This window comes from Plodia interpunctella, chromosome 12 (genome assembly GCF_027563975.2).
Source record: "Plodia interpunctella isolate USDA-ARS_2022_Savannah chromosome 12, ilPloInte3.2, whole genome shotgun sequence".
Classification (NCBI taxonomy): domain Eukaryota; kingdom Metazoa; phylum Arthropoda; class Insecta; order Lepidoptera; family Pyralidae; genus Plodia; species Plodia interpunctella.
The window spans coordinates 8,308,380-8,326,509 of record NC_071305.1 but is presented as its reverse complement, the minus strand read 5'-3'; the positions used below and the strand labels follow the sequence as shown (position 1 = coordinate 8,326,509).

Below are 18,130 nucleotides of genomic sequence, written 5' to 3'. Positions count from 1 at the left end.
ATTACATTGACAAACTGTCCAACAGAATAATAATATACTTTGTAATAAAATCCTTTTGCATAATTTGAATAGATTTTTTTTAGTTTTCGCTAATAAATAAAAGAAATTGATACACATGCTATGGTGCAGCTAGTGTGCGTATAACGTGTGCGAACCAACCTAACTTTTTGATGGCCTCTGCTGTAGATATCATAATATCACAGACACAATTACTCTACATCGTTGTCTATCAACAAGAAAATGTTTTGACAACTCCTAGTTTCATTCTAGCTATATTTTTTTATATTATCAATCTTTTTTATATTAATTTTGCTAAGATCTTTTAAATCCAAAATCATGGCCGAAGAACCAAAGCCGTGCAAGCCGTTGGTTTTAAACAACCTTTTGATCCAGAATGTGAACACATGGGGTAATGTGCAGTATAATATTCCCCTGAGGTTGTCCGCCAATGAGACGCGCACAGGAACCAGTATTGCTCTCAGGCATATACCACCGATTCCTCACGCGATGGATTGTGTGAGTATTCTGGCACATTAAAGTGGAACTTAGTCTCAGTAGGTTCATAGAGATATAAAGAAGGAAAGGTAAGTGTGTGTCTTGTAGAAAGTGGAAAGCGGGATTCTTGTGTTTCCCGCGAGAAAGCTAGACGGAATTACATTATACTGGGTATAATAAAATACCTTATACATACGAAGTGGTAAGATACAGGTACTGTACGGTAGTTAGATCCTATATACGAAGTATTAATCCTACTAACTAATAATTATAAATGCGTAAGTAGGTTTGTTTGTTACCTCGTCACCGTCTATCTACACAACCAATATTCGTAAAATTTTGCATACATATAGTTTTAAGTACGGAGAAGTATATAGGGACACAGGGAAACAGAAATATTTGCGTGGGAAATTTATGTGGGCGAAGCCGCGGGTAAAGTTTAATATAAAAACAGTAGTTTAATATAACAACATCCACTCTAAGGAATTCGAGAACCTACTTACGAACACCCTTTTTAGAAGTGTTAATACTTGAAACTTTGCACAGAGGATCTATCCAAGGTAGCGTATCTTGTAAGTACCTACATTTTGTTACATCCCGTATAAGTGCAGTATATAGGTAACTGGGAATAATTTACTTACATATTAACTTAAGATCCTAAAATCTAGGTTGGACGATTATTTTTAATTTGAGATTTTAGGTCTTACACCTACCCTTAAAATTAGAATGAATTTTCTAGAAAATCGACGAGCCGCTTCCCAAAAGAGTGACAGGTCGCGACATGGTCACAGAAAAGGAGACGTATAGAACTACCACAGGGGAGTACTGTGTCAAACCAAACCCGAATAAGGCTATGGAGAGGTCGGACTGTGCCATCAACTGCAGGAGAGTCAGCTTCATGACTGGAGTAGAGAAACGGGTAAGTACAGTTATATCTATAAACCTTAGGTATCTACCTACATCACTATATGTTATAAAAAAGTCACCCTTCGCGTCTGTCCGTTTCTTTCTTCTTTTAAAGCACGCATTTTAATGCAGTTTTCACTTTTATTTATACTATTCTATATATATCCTGAAGGTTTATAGGAAATTCCAAGTCTGCCGACCGCCATGGGAAACAGGCATGACAATATGTACTTGATGTATGAACCTATATTTTTCGTGTTCTATACATACATAACATATCAATAAGGCCGTGATTTAATGTCATAAGTTTATTTTTACAACACATTTTTATTACACAAATCTCAATAACAATGATGGAAGTCGACTTTAATCCCTTTAAGACTCAAGTTTTAAAGCAACCGTATTTACAGCTGCAAGCAAAGAGCATAGTGCAGCCGACAATTATGTCCGAAATGAAGTCAAGCTTTCAAGGGGCGCAGAGACCGGCCATGGCCCCGCAAGACATCATAATCAAAGCGCCCGATCCAGAATTTATATTTGATGTAAGTTTTATTATTATATTTTGTTATACATAACATGTTGCAATCATTACAATTTCACAGTCAGCTATATTATAAGCCAGTCAGTCAGTTATATTATAAGCCAGAATGTGAGACAGAAACGTGCATATATCATGACAAACAAAGTTCTAGAAAATAACATAATAGTTCTTATTTTACATTACATTTCTTGATTTTATTTAGTTAGTTCATCTAAATAACCAAACTAATGTAATGGTTCAATGCGAACTGAACCGCTCCAAATGTAAATTATCATTCACAGTAAATTTTGAGTGTTTTGTAATAACTTTATTACAAAACACTTAAAAGGTGCAGTTAAAGCCAGGGGCTTTTTCTAACAAGTCAATCAATTGCCTAAAAAATAAAATGCCCGACTTGGGCGCCACTGTGGTCAAGATAACTCTACTAAGTTATCTGATAAGTTTTATTGTTTTGAATATCTCCTCAAATTTTGTCTATAGGTCGTAGCATCCGGAAGGAATGAAGCCACAGCAATAACGGACAGCGATTTGGGTTTCCAACGGCTGCTAGACCCTTACGTGTCCACCTACAGGTTCTATCACAAGCCCTTCACTACTGAAGACCAATATGGAATCGCGGCGAAGGACCATATCACTTTCTACTCAGAGTTTGACGTGCCGAAGGTTAGATCTCTATTCACTCGTGAATTATTTTTCCACAGTCTTTGTTTAGGATATTTCTCTCCTAGATCGTTGCTGCTAAGGTTAGACCTCGAGTTGATGAATATATTATATTCCTTCAATATGTATTATACATATAATTAGATTCTCTTATTGTTAAGAGTGTTGTAGTGGGCAAGAAACTTGGCACTTTGATCGATGGTAGGGGGAATAAAGTACGTTGTAACAGGTATGTAAAGTATTGGCACAGGAAAGGTGAAACAAGTGTCGAAGGTCCTAAAATGATGGGCGGACGTTATAATAAAACTCATGGGTTTAATATTCTCAAAATGGCGCGTTTTGTTTTTCAGGTCAGAGGATTCGGTCCTCAACACAAGGAGATTTGGATGCCTCAACTGTCCAAAGTCCACAGAAATGTCTACGACAGGATCCACGTGAAGAAAGAGGCTAAGGAAGTCGCAGCTTGTCATAACCCCGTAAATAATATCAAGGGGTAGGTTGATTTAGGTCGCTGGGTCTTTGGAATTGAATTGACAGTTAATTGGCTTTTCTCTCCACTAAGTAGCTACAATAAATTATATCCTTCCCTTTAGATCCAGATGTCAGATAGTACAACATTGACAACTGCACCAGTGACAATATGCCAAATCTTTGACAAATAGCAACACAGCGTTGACAAGCTTTTGTGCCTTTTCAAACCAGTGTGCTCAGGGTTAAGAAAACACTCATTACCATATGTTTTTCCAGGGTATTCATATCTGAAACGAAGAGAAAATACAAGTTGCCTTTCGCTCTTTCGCCCAACGCTTCCTGGACTCACGGAGAGGACTTCCACCTAGCGCCCTTCCCACCCAATCCCTGGCAGACCAACATTGCGCCTTTTATGTACTGCAGCGACTACTGCCATATCGCCCAAGGTACCAGGCCGAGCACTGTCATCGACCAGATGGTGCACGAGCTACCCCCGAGACCAGAATCTAATAGGAGATATATCGTGTCACGGGATTATGGTCCGTAACAATAAAATTATACTAACATCAATTTATTTTTATTCTATCGCTTTTGCTTTTTTCTCTCTTAGCTTGAGATATTTATTTTGCTTCTACTAGCTAAAGATACTTTTGGAATCATCGGCTTACATTGGCTTGCAAAGGAACTGTAGCACGGCACACTATGGTTTTCTTGAAAATACTTGTCAGGTAAAAACAATAAATTATACACCTGAACCTTCCTCAGCAATAGCATCAGGCAGTAGTACTTTTGAGTATATCGTGAACAGATAGACAAACGCGAGGACTTCCAGGATTAAATGTTTCATCAAAAGCAGTTGTTCTAGAGATATACCACAATAGAATAGGAACAGTTCATATCCTCCTGTATATTTCGTACGAGGCGACTAATGGATATAAAACTTTTGAAATTGGCAAGTGCAAGTCTGCATCAAAATCATTATTAAAGAGGAGACATCTGACCGGCGGCCTGTCATAAGAACCTCATGGCTTTATCGCCTTGAAGCCCGGGATTGGCTAAAAACATTCAGAAAAACACAGCCTTATTATTTTGGTCTTTATTGATAAAATATTGGCATCTATTGATTCGATTCTTTCTGGAAATTCTAATTGTTTGTATCCCCGGACTTCGATTTGCTGTTAAAACCCTGTGAAAGAAAAGCAATACAAAATAAAATATAAACAATTCGATGGGTGTATAAAAAAATGTCAAGGAGGATATCTATGCGTGTCAATGGTTTGACTAAGTTCTTAGGATGCTAAATCCCGTGTTGTGTTCATTCTCGTGTGAAGTGGAGAATACAAAGTAGCAAAGCAGATTCTGAACTCTGACGCTTAACAGCTAAAGTGGGAAAACAGACATGATAATGAGAAAGAAAATTTACGAAATACTAAACTTTTTACGATATTTTCACTATACTGAGTGGGTTGCAAAGGTCAGTTTCTATGCTCCCTGAGGGATTACTAACGATAAGATCAAGACGACGAAGAGTCTTTTGGCCATCAGTGGACAACGGCCAAATAAACTATTAATCAATTATCTCACCTGTGGCCTAGAAACGAAACATTCCTTGCAACTTGGTCTCCATTCGCACTCACATTTCACGTTCTGAAATTAAATAGGTACCTATTAAATTTATTGTGTGCGCAGAGGGACTTTGCTATTTACATCACCGCCGAGTCGAAACGCAGCTAATCAATCACAGAGCGCCATATGATAACCACACTGCAATATGATTAGTTTGCTGTCTCACTGCGAATCGACTCGATGGTGAGATATTATTAACTAGATACAGCCTGCTATATCTACTTAGATGTAACTAATTGAGACCGGTTTCATAAAACATAAACCTAGGTCTAGCTGCACTGCGTTATTTTGTGCTGTTGTTGTTGTTTTATATGGGAAATAAAGATATTTTGTATTACGTGCATAAAAAAAATCTTACTTTTTTAGATTTATGAATTGATTTAGCGCTGCTACAAGATTTAACCTGTAATATAAAGAAAGTGTAGCTATATATCTATGTACATTTTTATATGAATCGTTTGATTGAAATTTATTTTTACAATAAAACATGTTTAGATTGGAAAACCGCGGTAGCCTATATTGGCCCGTATTATTAAGAATAGTTGTATTTTATAATCTGTTAGCTGCACATCAATAACAGCCCAGCAGTTAAGCCCTTAAAGTGTGACATACAAACAGGCTTTCGTACTTATATTACTTTTACATTATATATATTAGGTACTTTTTTATCATAAAGTTATAAACTGGAGATTCTTCTCATAGGAAATGGGCTAGCAACCTGTCACTATATCTCAATTCCGTCAATAAGCTAAACTAAACCTCAACGTGTTCTTCGGAGTTTCGCAACTCTTAGCTCTGTCCACCCCGTAAGTGTATACATGACACTATACCTGTACCATAGCTGTTTCCCACAGCTACCTCAATACCAAATTCCATAAATATAAGCCCGGACGCATGAAGAAGTAACAAAAATATAAACTTCCGCCTTTATTAGTGGGATAACAGAATCTACAAAACAATCTTATCCATTTTAGTTACACTGCCAACAACATTTATAAAGTAGTATGGGAATGTGTATTTTGTCCTAATATATTTATTTATTTATTTATGGATATCATCTACCAAAATTAAATATTCTTACCACTTACTCTTTTATACCATTTTTTGCATGTTTTTTCGGTTGCTTCGGCGCTGCACTGTAATGGTGAACAAAGTGTAAATAAACTCCCAAAGAAACCAAAATTAATATTGAATTGTTCTGAACACAGACCATTGTTCCGAACTATCGCCCTGTTTGACACCAATTAGGTTATTCTCAGAGCGTTTCGAACGCTGCGGTATTGTATAATAATATTAGGTTAAAACATATTTATTATAAATTTAATTTTTACTTACTTTTTTATCTATCTTAGAATTTGATTTCCTTCTGCTCATTTTACAATGGTCATTGCCACACTGAAATGAAAAAGAACATTAATATTAAAAACATTTTTATGAAGATTTTGAGACATAGGTACCTTTATTGTTGCATAAGCGATCTTGTTGCATTTCATGCGTGACAACGTAGTAGTCCTGTGCAAAAAAATGTAGAGGAGTTCCCTCATTGGGAGCCCATCTTGTGTACACCATTGTGTCTCGCTTTACATTGTCATAGGAACTGAACTGTCCAGTTCTATAGGTATATTCGCAAACGATGTCAGTAGGTAGCCCTCATTATCACACCTCTTTGTTTGTAACGGGTTAAACATATGTAATGAAACTTACTTGGTTATCTATCCCGCATTTTGATATATTATTGTCCTCTTCACAGCTAACAGACTGACTGCTTTTCTGAAATAAAATGAATGTTGTCTGTATTCAATAAATAGTAAGTTGGCAACACATAACTCATAGTCTAATCATTTATACAGAAATTAGACCTTTACAGGAATTTACTTCACACACACTTTTAGCAAACTTTAAACTTAAGTATTCCCAGGTGTTCCACTCAGGTGCATTCGAATTACTTTCAGAGACCATTATGGGTGCGTTAAATTAAATTATCGATGAAAAATCACAATAAAAAAATACATCACAATTTGAACTTTAAACTTACTTGTCTAATCAATATGAATCTAAATCTTGATTTGCCAAAATCTGTGCTATCATACTGGGTACCCTGAAATAAATAACTCTTATTCGAATCGTTTCAACTGAACCATTTAGTCTGAACACTATATACCTATGTTACAATTGAGCAAATCAGGCTTACATAATTTTTCAATGCGCTCCACTTTAGAACCTAATTCCTACCAACAAGTTAATTTATAATTCAAAATCGATTAATTGCAGGTTCCTAAACTGTCCTGCATTTGAAACGTCATGAAAAGTTAATGGAAGGCCTGCAGTTCCCACTAGTAGCTCCCGTTCACGAGTTGATGCTTTTAAAAATAAACAATATATTACCTGATGTTGTAGACAGTATTTCTTTATATATTCTATGACGCATTTGCACGGCCGAGATAATGAACGGATTGGCTGTGTAAAAAAGACATGTAAATTAAAACTCCTCTTATTACAAATAATATTACTTACATCAGCAAAAAATAAGTAAAAATTTTTTTGTTATAGTACAGGTTAGAAATAAACATTCCCATTCCTTATTATAATCTAAAAATATAGTTAGGTACATTATGATACAAACGTGCGTATAAGAAGGAAAGTAAGAAAATATTTTTATTCGACAAAATATTACATAAACTTACAACTATGCGACTTAAAATTAACAATACAGTAATAATAATTGTCGAAAAGGCGGCCGGCTCAGTATGTTGCTGTGGCAGAAACCATAGCGCTGGTTTTCAGCTGGCACCATGACACATAGGAGGTATGGTGGCTTGTGAATAAAACGAAAAACAGACATCCGTAAGAAAATTCAGTGACACAAGTTGCAAAATATAATAAATAGGTAAAATAAAAGGTACATATTATGAATAAATATTATATTATAGAAATTATTAAGAAATATATAAATAAAACCAATATCGAATGCTATGAGACGGTTAAATATAGGTACTCGTCTGCATTGCAGCCTGCTATGATCAATACAAGCGTGTGTTATATATTTCTCAATACTATTGATGTGTGCGATAACATGGTTTAATTATATTAAAATTTGAGATCTAGATCAAGTTGTCGATTTTCCTCGAAAGCTTTCGTTTTCGTATGAATGAACCACTAAGTTGACAGCAAGGTCTGTATTGTAGGTATTGCGCATACGATTATATTGCAGGCGTTTAAGCATATATGACACTAGCGGCCCGCGTCGGCTTCATTCGGATAAAACCATAATAAAAAGTAACCTATGTCACTCCTGAAGGTTTCGTCTACCTCTACGCCAAATTTCATCAAAATCGATCGGTTTTTAAGTTTTGCAATTACAAACAAAAATACTAATCTTTTCTCTTTATTATCTTAGTATGGTACGTCGATTAAAACTTAGTGCCGATATATTTAAATCTAACGCATATTGATATTTTGTTTTGTACAATTACAACTGTTTAACTTACTCGAACGTTTCCTCTCAGTTTATTATCGATTTCTTCACTACACGATCCGATAACTTGTACCTGTCGTAATTAGAGATATTTATTGAACAAAGCTTAACAAATAAATGTTTTGATGGGATAATTTTTAAGAAGTTTAAGGGGACACGAGGCCTAGTTTTTTTGGAATAGAGTGAGTTGTTACTCCTGGAAGTAAAAATATGCCAATGTAGCACCGATATAGCTCTATGCCACATAGGTACATATGGATCTATGTTTGCCACTCTTTCACATGAAAACGGACGGATTGTTATGAAATTTGGTACAAGAGTAGAATTCTAACGGGTGGGTGTGAAGTTCCGGGGCGCTGCTAGTGCAAATGTCACTTACTAAAGATGAATTTCCTTTGTCAATCATCACTGGATACATCTCAACGGCTCTCTTTGCGTGCATTTTTGCCAAAGTGCTTCTCCAATTCTTTTTTGAACTCGGCATTTTTCTGAGAAAAAAAGTAATTGACTTTTTAGTACTAACACTACATTCACACGTCTTCACTTCTCTGTTTTGTCTAATGGTTGGTCTAATAAAAAAAAAAAAGAGCCGTGTGAGGCGTCAACAGACGTGCGCCTCCGTTAGCCTGATAAGATGGTGCAACAAGCCAGTGAGGGTCCGATAGAAAAAATATGGAAAAAACGCGAAAAAGTAAGTATTTTAGTAAATAATTTCTATGTTACAGGTGAAAATGCACCAAAAGTGCAACGGAATGCAACGAAAATCCACAAGGTGGCGGGAGACAGGTAAGTAATAATAAAAAATAACGTTAATAAATATATGATTTATGCGTGTGTTTAATATATTCGATAATTTTTAACACACGAAGTTGACATCTTCTTGGCATGTTCATAGATAGCATTTTAAGGAATTTTATTCAAATGTTTCCCCAAAAAGTATATTCACCCATTTCCACAGCATCATCAGTGGCCGCCGTGAGGTCCACCTGGGTGCAGGTGTGGAGGATGATAATTAAATTTCATAAGATGGAATATAAAACTACTTACACCAAGACAACTTTGATTGATGCATTTTTGTGCATTTTCTTCACATTTCTGAGGAAAAAAAAAACAAAACATTAGAAACAATTTCTGGTGCTTGTTAATTCGTATGTGAAGTTATTGCTTATCTTATTATGGATTAATTAGTTCGGCCTAGACTAGGTTTGGCATACGATAAACTGAACTTTAGGCAGAAATCTGAAACTGCAACTTCGTATGCATGAGACCATTTAGATGTTTTATAATTCCCTTATATTTTATAATACCCAATATTTATGTTTTATAATACCCAAAGAACCTAAATATCAAATTTCAACATTTTGCTCCCAATAGTTTAGGCTGTGCATTGTCTGTTAACAATGTAAGAATGTTATAATTATAAGGTAGAGATTAGGGGATTTCACTTGCCACGACCATTCGTGGCAAGTGATAATAGCCATGGGACAATATATGTGATTTATAATACGTATACTGAATATTCATTGATAAATACCGGTGGGCAAACTTCGGGCTTCCCTGCTGGCTGTCCTGTTCCCTTCTTCCTTGGGGGTCTGCAGGGGGGGTTGTGGAAACATTGGGCTGGGTTGTTGCAGGGGGCGCCGGCGCGCGAAGGCCAGAAACAGGGCATTAGGTAGGGGAAGCAAGAGGACGGTGGCACGCATTGAGGGCAATGGTGACAGGATCTTGCTGCAAACGGCTGGTGGCAATACAGAAGAAGATATTTCTTTCTTATTTTAACGTGTTTACGGAATTCGGAGCTGTGACGCCGCCAAGCCCGGGATCAGCGTAAAAATAAACCTTGAATTCTTGAATTTTATTGATGTGATTTTAATACCGCCTGCCTGATGTTAGGATTGCCATTAGGATGCTATTATTACCTGTCAACTGAAAAGGCCCTTAGTCGCCTCGAAATAAAATCCTGTCTAGAGGAAATTTCGTGATAGTACAACAAACTTTTCTTTACATAACCTAATCTAATTTTCCAGCGTCTAAAAAATAACTTGCAATCATATCAGAAATCTGTTATTTTTGAATCTGTAATTTGTCGACGACACTGCTAATTTTATAAGGTTTAATTGAAGTATAAGTATACCGAAGTAAATTTATTTTAAAGCAAATGAAATATACTTACTTAATTACTAAGTGCCTACCTAAGTTATTGTTAAATGTCTTGAAAATATTTAATATAAATTTTGTACCTTTTGAAGAACACAGCTGGATCGCGGAGTTATTTCAATCTGTGTAATAAAGTGATTATAATTATATAATTATGTAATTTATAATTTAATGGTAATTATTTTATCTTTAAAAGAAGATATAGTAATAGGAAATTTAATATTAGTATATGCGTGCCAAGATCTGACTACTAAGGATGTTGAAGACGGAAAAGAAAAAGTAAGGAAACGGACTTTTGGCTCCGACGCGACGCTAAACGGCTAAGGAAGTAACCAGAAAAACATTTTAATAAGAGAGATAAAGTAATAGAAAATTAAATTACCGGTGAGGGTTCAAATTTCGGCTTTCTCGAAATTGATATCTGTAAAAAAATAAACTTTAAACCTCAACTTTATACTGTTAAGTTTAGTGCACCCTCTTAGTCTACTTGTATCTCTTTCCATCCAAAGGTTGTCTGGAAGAAATTGCATTAGCGATAAGTCCGCCTTTGCACTCATTATGTTTGAATATCTTGTTGTAACTTATAAACTCCTTTGTGAATGGCGCAATAAAGAGTTTATCTATCTATCTATCTACATTGATTCAATAATTATTATGTAAAAAATTCCAAGTAAGTATATGTGTTTTCCTTCGTACGTACAAAACGTAAAATGAATTAGGTTTGTATGAGTTTGACTTTAGACAACAATAATCTACTCACCGTCAATCCAAAGCTTTGGGGACATTCATTGCACTTTACAGATGGACATATTGGCTGCACAACAAAGATAATACAATATTATCATAACTTAATAAATAAAATGTTTTATTTACGTGTAATTTAAATAAAAATGGGTATGTGTGTTATATTTGTATGTGTGTAAGGATATTCATTACTCAATCAAGCAAAATTTCTGGAATTTTGATGAAATTCGTTACACGGGATAATGTATCCTGGAACACAGGGTACATTTTACCCCGAATGTGTATATAAACGTAAGACTTTTTAGTAATCATGCCGTTAACACCGCGGTGTGCAGCTAGTGTTTTATAAAAGTTTGTAATAGAAATATAACTCACGCAAGCTGACGACGGTGGACACACCGCAGGCGGACATGGGATGGCGCAGGTTGAGCAGCCAGATGCGCTCCCGCAACAGGGGCGACAAGTTGGACACTGAAAAATAATGCCAGCGTAGACTTTTCGTACGAATTTCTTTCATAAGGTAAGCTTATATTATAAGCCTTGTCATCTCTGTACACTTTTCACGATACTCTTTCGAATTTCCTTTTTATGTCAACGAAGTAACTATAAAGTCTTGTCATTTATCTATATATGCGTGTGTTCATTCTCTATGCTCACTAGAGCAACATATCTGTTATACAGTACTACATAAACAATGTCTGTGGTAGCCTGATGAGTTTAAAAATACTCACTTATAAACCAAATTAAGTTTTTTGTTTGGTGACTTATTTGGTACTTTTAACGTTTTATTAATTCATTAATTCATTAAATCTCCATGAAATTTTGCATAACTTCATATAATTCATAGGGTAACCATAATTACGGAAAAATAACGATGATGGCAAAAAGCACAATTTTGAATTATGATAAACTAACCTTTAGGGATGCCGGCAAATCTGTTCTACTCTGAAAACAAAATAAGGAATTTTTTCTAAATGTAGTAGGAAAATAGAGTATAGTTCGACAGGTCAGCGGAAATATGGTTTCTGTTTTTATCTTTTTAGGTAAATAATAATAATGGCAAGACCTTGGACATGGCTCACATTGTGAGGTTCAAAGCAAACCTCACTCACTCAGAGTAACTTATTAGTATAGCGCGCTACTGTTTACACAAGACTGATAAGAACAGTGTAGGCAAATGTAAATTATAGCTATTATAGATATTAATTTTCATTTCTTATTTGAAAAACAAAATTCTAACAAAAATAAGTCACTCAGTCTTTTTCATACTCAGTTTTTTTACTTGTCCCACTGCTGGGACAAGGTTTCTCCCAAGTCTTTCCAAACCGCTTTATTCGATGCCAAATCCAACCATTCCTTCTTAAAGCTTCGTTCGATCATCACTTCAATGTTTGGTCAGTTTTATACAATAATAATTTAAAATACAGATTTTACTGTGCCATCTTGTTAAAGTGTTTTTAGCCATAGTTACGCACGATACACCAAGAATATATATATAATACATCAAAGACTGCCTGCACCTAGGTGTAACCGAAACGATAAAGGCTAAACCTAGGTTAGCCTAGGCAGACAACTGAGCCGGTTGCCCGAACTTGAGTGTTTAGCCGTAACATTTAATTTATTTGCAATGCCAGATTCATAATATTATAAAATTATCCGCGCTCTACTACATTATAACGAATGCTCATTCAATGGAACCTCCCCATCTTTAATATATAATGAGGCGGGACGAAAAGACCCGTGTTTACATAAATTTACTGAAATAAATGTTAATCTCTCACCTCACAATGTGTCGATGGCGAAGCCAATACCAAAACTACTAACCAGTGTAGTAGGTTTGGTATTGGCTTTGCCATCGATGGAACTCCCAGATGGAAAATAAAGTTATGTAAACATGCGACACATGTGGAAGTTAAAGTGGAAGAATGCTTAAATGAATTCTCTTCCAGTTAACCATTACGAGGAACAGTATAGTGGAGCGCAAATTAATCTTACCATATGCCTGCAGCACCCCATCCCACAGCACACTTGCACTATCGCCGTCTGGTGGAACACGGGCCTGTCATCTTGATTCTTGATCTTCTTCGATGGTCGCGATCCTACGATGGCTATGTTCGACAGCCCAAACAGGTTATGCTCCTTGTCCAAACGTAGGATGGTGGACAGATACTTGTCACTGCTGAAGGAAGCATTCAGGTCCGATTCTGATTCTCTGCTGCAGTTTGTGCTTGTTGATGACAGTGCTGGAGTCAAGTTTGGTGAGCTGGAAAATACATTTTTGATGAATTCTGAAATACAGAACAATAACAAATTTGACATGTCAAACATAGAAAACGATCCAGCGACGATATTTTTATTTAAAAAAACCTTTACAAGTAATACAGGCCTTGCTACATGGTTCATTTTGCGACTTCTAGGAACTTCCTCATGGGACTTTCTCATCTGCGCGCATCCCCGGTTCCTTCCTAAGATAGTGCGTCGAGCCCAGTGTTGTTTTTCTACATTTTCGTCTCCATTTTTCTTGGTCTTCCGTTACCCAAACGTTGCATATTTTTTAGTTATTCCTAGCTTTAATACTCACCTAATAATTAGAACAAATATCCAAGTATACTCACATCTAATCTCTAATTTTACCTTCACCACTCGTAGGTCTGCCTATCACGACAAATGTCTCACTTGGTCATGAGGTAGTTCTTCTTTTACTCCTTACCTTAGCTCCCGTCAATGCATTGACATCTCTGCAACCACACCACTCTTGTACTTCAGTTCTGGTGTGGTCCTAACCAAGGTTGGGAAAGGGAGGAGGTATCTTCGAGTATTGAAAAGGGGAGTGGAGGCTCTTGTTGGAAATTTTAAGTTGAAAGTTTTATGTACCTAGTTACCTACTTAGTAGCAGCATTTATTGAGACGGCCACAAATTTAGACGATGTTAAATGTTCTAGAATACCTAATAGAAACAAAATATAGTACGCTTCTTATCGTACATCCATACTTTAGCTACGTTCTTTCACGTCATAACAGAGCAACTTTTTCTACCTAACAGGCTGGAGAATGATATAACATGTAAAGCTACCTTACGTCCGAATATTCACCAAAGATTGTGTTTATTTTTATGAATCGCATATTGCAATTATAATCTTCATCGACATACCTAGAGTCAGGAGATCCTGGCTGTTCTTCAGTGAGCCACTTCATCTTAGTAAGTTTTAGGATGTTAGGTTGCTTTTCCACGTCATTGTTGTCATTTTCGGAATAATCGCTGTCCTCTGCTGATGTAGTAGCAGTCTGAGGATGGGTAAAGAAAACAAAAACACTTTATCTACTGAATACAATATTATGTACGATGAACGATAAAAATGAGAATGAAACTTAAAAAGCAAACAGTTTAGCATAAAAGTGGTGAGTAAAAGTGGTGATTTTCAACTGAGGTCAGATAAACAGTCAAAGTTAAAACCTAGATTGGACTCCGATTGAGATAATTAAAGTATAACATACAATAAAACTATTCTTAATAGGTTAATGACCATAATAAAATACTGAAAAATGTAGATGACAGATACGTTTCAACAACATAAAACATGTGGGTATTTTGTTATGTTGCAAACTCGGATCATGGATATAGTCCATTATTGAGCTAAAATGCGAAACTATTTAAAACGATGAATTTTAAAACAGACGGCGTAATATTCCCCCAAGTACCTACCTACTTCTATCGCATAGTTTCGTTTCAATGAAATCAAATATTTAGAGATATATGGTCTGATGGAGTGTAGAATGATGGAACATTAATCAGTAGCAACTTACGAGACGAGCGGACGAATCATCAGGTCCTTTCAGACTAGACCTATCGTTTCTATGTGATTCGACAAGCTCGTGGAGCGCTTTCGATCTTTCCACTTGAATTGGCGGATCTTCTTCATCAAACTTAAGAAAAAAGATGATTATATATTAGAATCTATAAACACCTTTTTTAGATTCTTCTTACTAACAGGTACCTACATAAGTTTAATTTCAAAATAAGATAACATGTTAACAGGTTTACTAGATATGGATTTAGGCGCTTCCAAGATAGTTAAAATATCTTTTACCATAGTAGTTCATGTCGGTAATAGTTATACAAATTTATGAGAACATTGTGTGAAAAGATAAACTATTATGCTTTGCTATTATTATTTGAAGTTTCATGAGCTGAAAATGGTCTAACATGAACGACTGTATTAATTGTTATATTTCATTATATTTTATGTTTATCTGTAATAGCTTTTTCATAGCTTACCTCTTCCACTTCTCCATCGAAATAACTACTGCTGTTCCGTTTTTGATCGAAGTTTTCTGGTTTTATGTGTTCTATAGTGCACACGTAAGTGAGAAAAACATTTTGGTCTGATACACTGTGTTTTAAAGTTGCCGGGCGGTACATTTTGTTTTCTTCTATGTTATATGCTTTGGTTAGAATGGTGTCTCTGAATTTACAGTCGCCCAATGGATTGATTTCATCTGAAATTCGAAGTTTATAGATTATCATTTTCTCACTGATCAGAGCGTGCAAATTCATTATCGAATGTCACGCTGCGACGCCCAAAAATATGAAACTAATTTTGAAGATTCGGTTATCATTTTGCATCCGCCTATTCCATCCCGCTACGCCTACGAGAATGGTGTTAATGCTTATCGACTATAAGATTTTTGTCGCTCAGTGGCCTCGTCCAGCATTCACAGAAGATGGAGTGGACCTACTATAGGGCCACTATGATGTCACCACAAGCCGTGTGGAAGTTTTATTGATCATTATTTTCATGATGTTAGTATATCTTATAAAATATTCTTCGAATGTATTAAACATCGGTTTTATCATAAATTTTATTTGGATCATGTTGATCCTATAGGATTCTATTTTGGGTATGTAGTTCACTACTATGTCCTCCCATGGATGTCGTACACAATAGCTTTGCTTGCTATTAAGCAATATATTTCATTCCCCATAGCCAGACAGCATAGGCGACCAGTTGTAAAATAATTTCGAAATCTTAAAAATATTTAGGTTTATATTTTACGCTTAATCCAGGCTTCGTGGCGTCACGGCCCCGAGAACGTTATATTGAGGAAATAATTGAAATTATTTACAAAATAAGCCTACTTACCTTGATTTGTTCTTATTTGTCTTGTTCATTGATACATGTTCGAAATTTTGTGAAAATTCTACATTGAATACTTTTGAAAGACAGACACAATTTACTTCTTTTTCTTCTGATGTTGTCAGTCAGATTTTGCAAAAAGTTTTTGCGTTTTTGTTGTTGTTCTGTTTTTGGAAATAGTTACGAAACCCCGACTCAATCATAAATATTGAAAAAAAGCCTTTTATTGGTCCTTTAACTTTTAGAAATCGAGGTTAGTCGTATTTAAAAATAGTGAGACCTGTGATCTTAAGTCTAATTAATACAATTTAATGGTGCGAAACGTAATTAGGTACTTAGTACTTAGTAGGTAGCTACTTACAAATAGTACATTGAAGGATTACACTGTACCTATACCTATTAGGTTCATGAGCGAGCTCTCTATTAAAATGTCCGAATTCCATTTCGCATAGGTTATTGTCCAAAATTATGCCATTATCTGATTAGGAAGTAATTTTTCACGAGAGGAAACAAAACAAAGTGACAAACTGACACACATGGGAACAGAATCAGCAGCCCGTGTCTTTTGTTGGCGACGGTTAATATCAGTAATGGCCGGCATAGAAAACAAATTGGCGAAATTTGTGCAGTTTTGTTTTCAAAATTCTATTAAAAATGAAAGTTGAATATGAGTTTAAAAGCTGATAATGGTGACTCCGATTTGTCTATGATGTTTGGAAAAATTTATATGATAAAAATAAAAATTTAATTTATTTATAATAGAACAGATTAAGGCGCTCTCTCCTTTAGAATGGTAAAATCACAGATTATATATGTAATACTTAGAAATATATATACATACTTAGGGTTAGTAAGTTAGACTTTAAATTTATTTTGTACATTGCTGTTTTTTTACACTACTTATTGATAATGTTTTGAGCAAATAATTCTTATTTATTTTTCTTATTAATTATTTTTCTTTTTAAAATCCAATAAATAATTTCACTAGCTGCACCCTGCGGTGTCACCCGCATATTTTTTTTGAAATGCTTAAGTTTTTATGCACAGTAACACAATTTGAACAAATTCAATTAAATGTTAATATTACATCAGAAGTTAACTGTAGCAGCAATACGTATTCTTGACGTGATGTGAATGACACCAGCACAGCGGTTGCAAAAACACTTATGGAATACAGATAAAAAGTTAAGACTGAGCGCGACAAAATATCTAGCCTACATAAAAAAAATTAAATAAGTAACGTCTTAAGTCCGATCCCTGCAACATGCTCCCGTTGGAGTTGTAAGGAATATAAATCCTTAAAATCTCACGTGAAATCAAACTACGATCTCATAATATGTTTATTTAGAAGTTTGGGCTGGATGAATGTTATATGTACAAATGATAGACTCATTACAAACATCCACATTGTCACTCACATCTGTTTCCCGTTGACGGCAAAGACATGCAAGTATGGAAATACTCATACAAATCGTTTACAATTTCTAATAGCTTTTCTATTTCTAATATTTCTATTCGAGCGTGACAAAAACTACTTACAATTGAATAACTCTTGAGACACCATTATGCCGCTTGAACCCAATTCTCATATTCAAAATATTATTCAAATTCATTTTTAAAATACATGTCTTACATTTTTGTTAGTGCAAATAAAAAACAACAACTGATTTGCGGTAGCTCCTCTATCCTGGTGTACCAAGTCGGTTCCGGCGAATGACGGCAGTCCTTTGTTGAAATTTGTACGCGACTGTACCTACGTAATTAATGCGATTTGGGTACAATGAAGTTTTAATCGTGAAGTAGTCGACGTCTAATCGAATAATTTTTCGCAATGTACACTCGTGTGCTAAAGTGTTAAATCAAGTATTCAATCAACTTTTGAAACTGACATTATACTTGCATCATAAATATTTACATCAT

The 18,130-nt window shown here is 35.3% G+C and overlaps 2 protein-coding genes across 2 annotated transcripts; one reads left to right on the top strand and one right to left on the bottom strand.

Moving 5' to 3' along the window:
• Nucleotides 1-240: 240 nt before the first annotated feature.
• On the top strand, nt 241-6,511 carry LOC128674340 (uncharacterized). Its single transcript, XM_053752834.2, has 6 exons — nt 241-516; nt 1,235-1,414; nt 1,812-1,943; nt 2,423-2,605; nt 2,953-3,095; nt 3,350-6,511. The coding sequence occupies exons 1-6, from the start codon at nt 337-339 to the stop codon at nt 3,618-3,620; spliced, it is 1,089 nt and encodes a 362-aa protein (XP_053608809.1). The 5' UTR covers nt 241-336; the 3' UTR covers nt 3,621-6,511.
• Nucleotides 6,512-7,084: 573 nt separating this feature from the next.
• On the bottom strand, nt 7,085-16,324 carry LOC128674339 (uncharacterized). The gene is made up of 15 exons (XM_053752833.2): nt 16,217-16,324; nt 15,352-15,572; nt 14,880-14,999; nt 14,227-14,360; nt 13,071-13,338; nt 11,991-12,020; nt 11,451-11,546; nt 11,092-11,145; nt 10,714-10,752; nt 10,415-10,453; nt 9,709-9,912; nt 9,222-9,269; nt 8,554-8,662; nt 8,188-8,247; nt 7,085-7,156 (listed from the first exon to the last, which is right to left on the bottom strand). Exons 2-13 carry the CDS (start codon nt 15,493-15,495, stop codon nt 8,594-8,596), a joined length of 1,245 nt encoding a protein of 414 aa, XP_053608808.1. The 5' UTR covers nt 15,496-15,572; nt 16,217-16,324; the 3' UTR covers nt 7,085-7,156; nt 8,188-8,247; nt 8,554-8,593.
• Between the last annotated feature and the right edge of the window lie 1,806 nt (nt 16,325-18,130).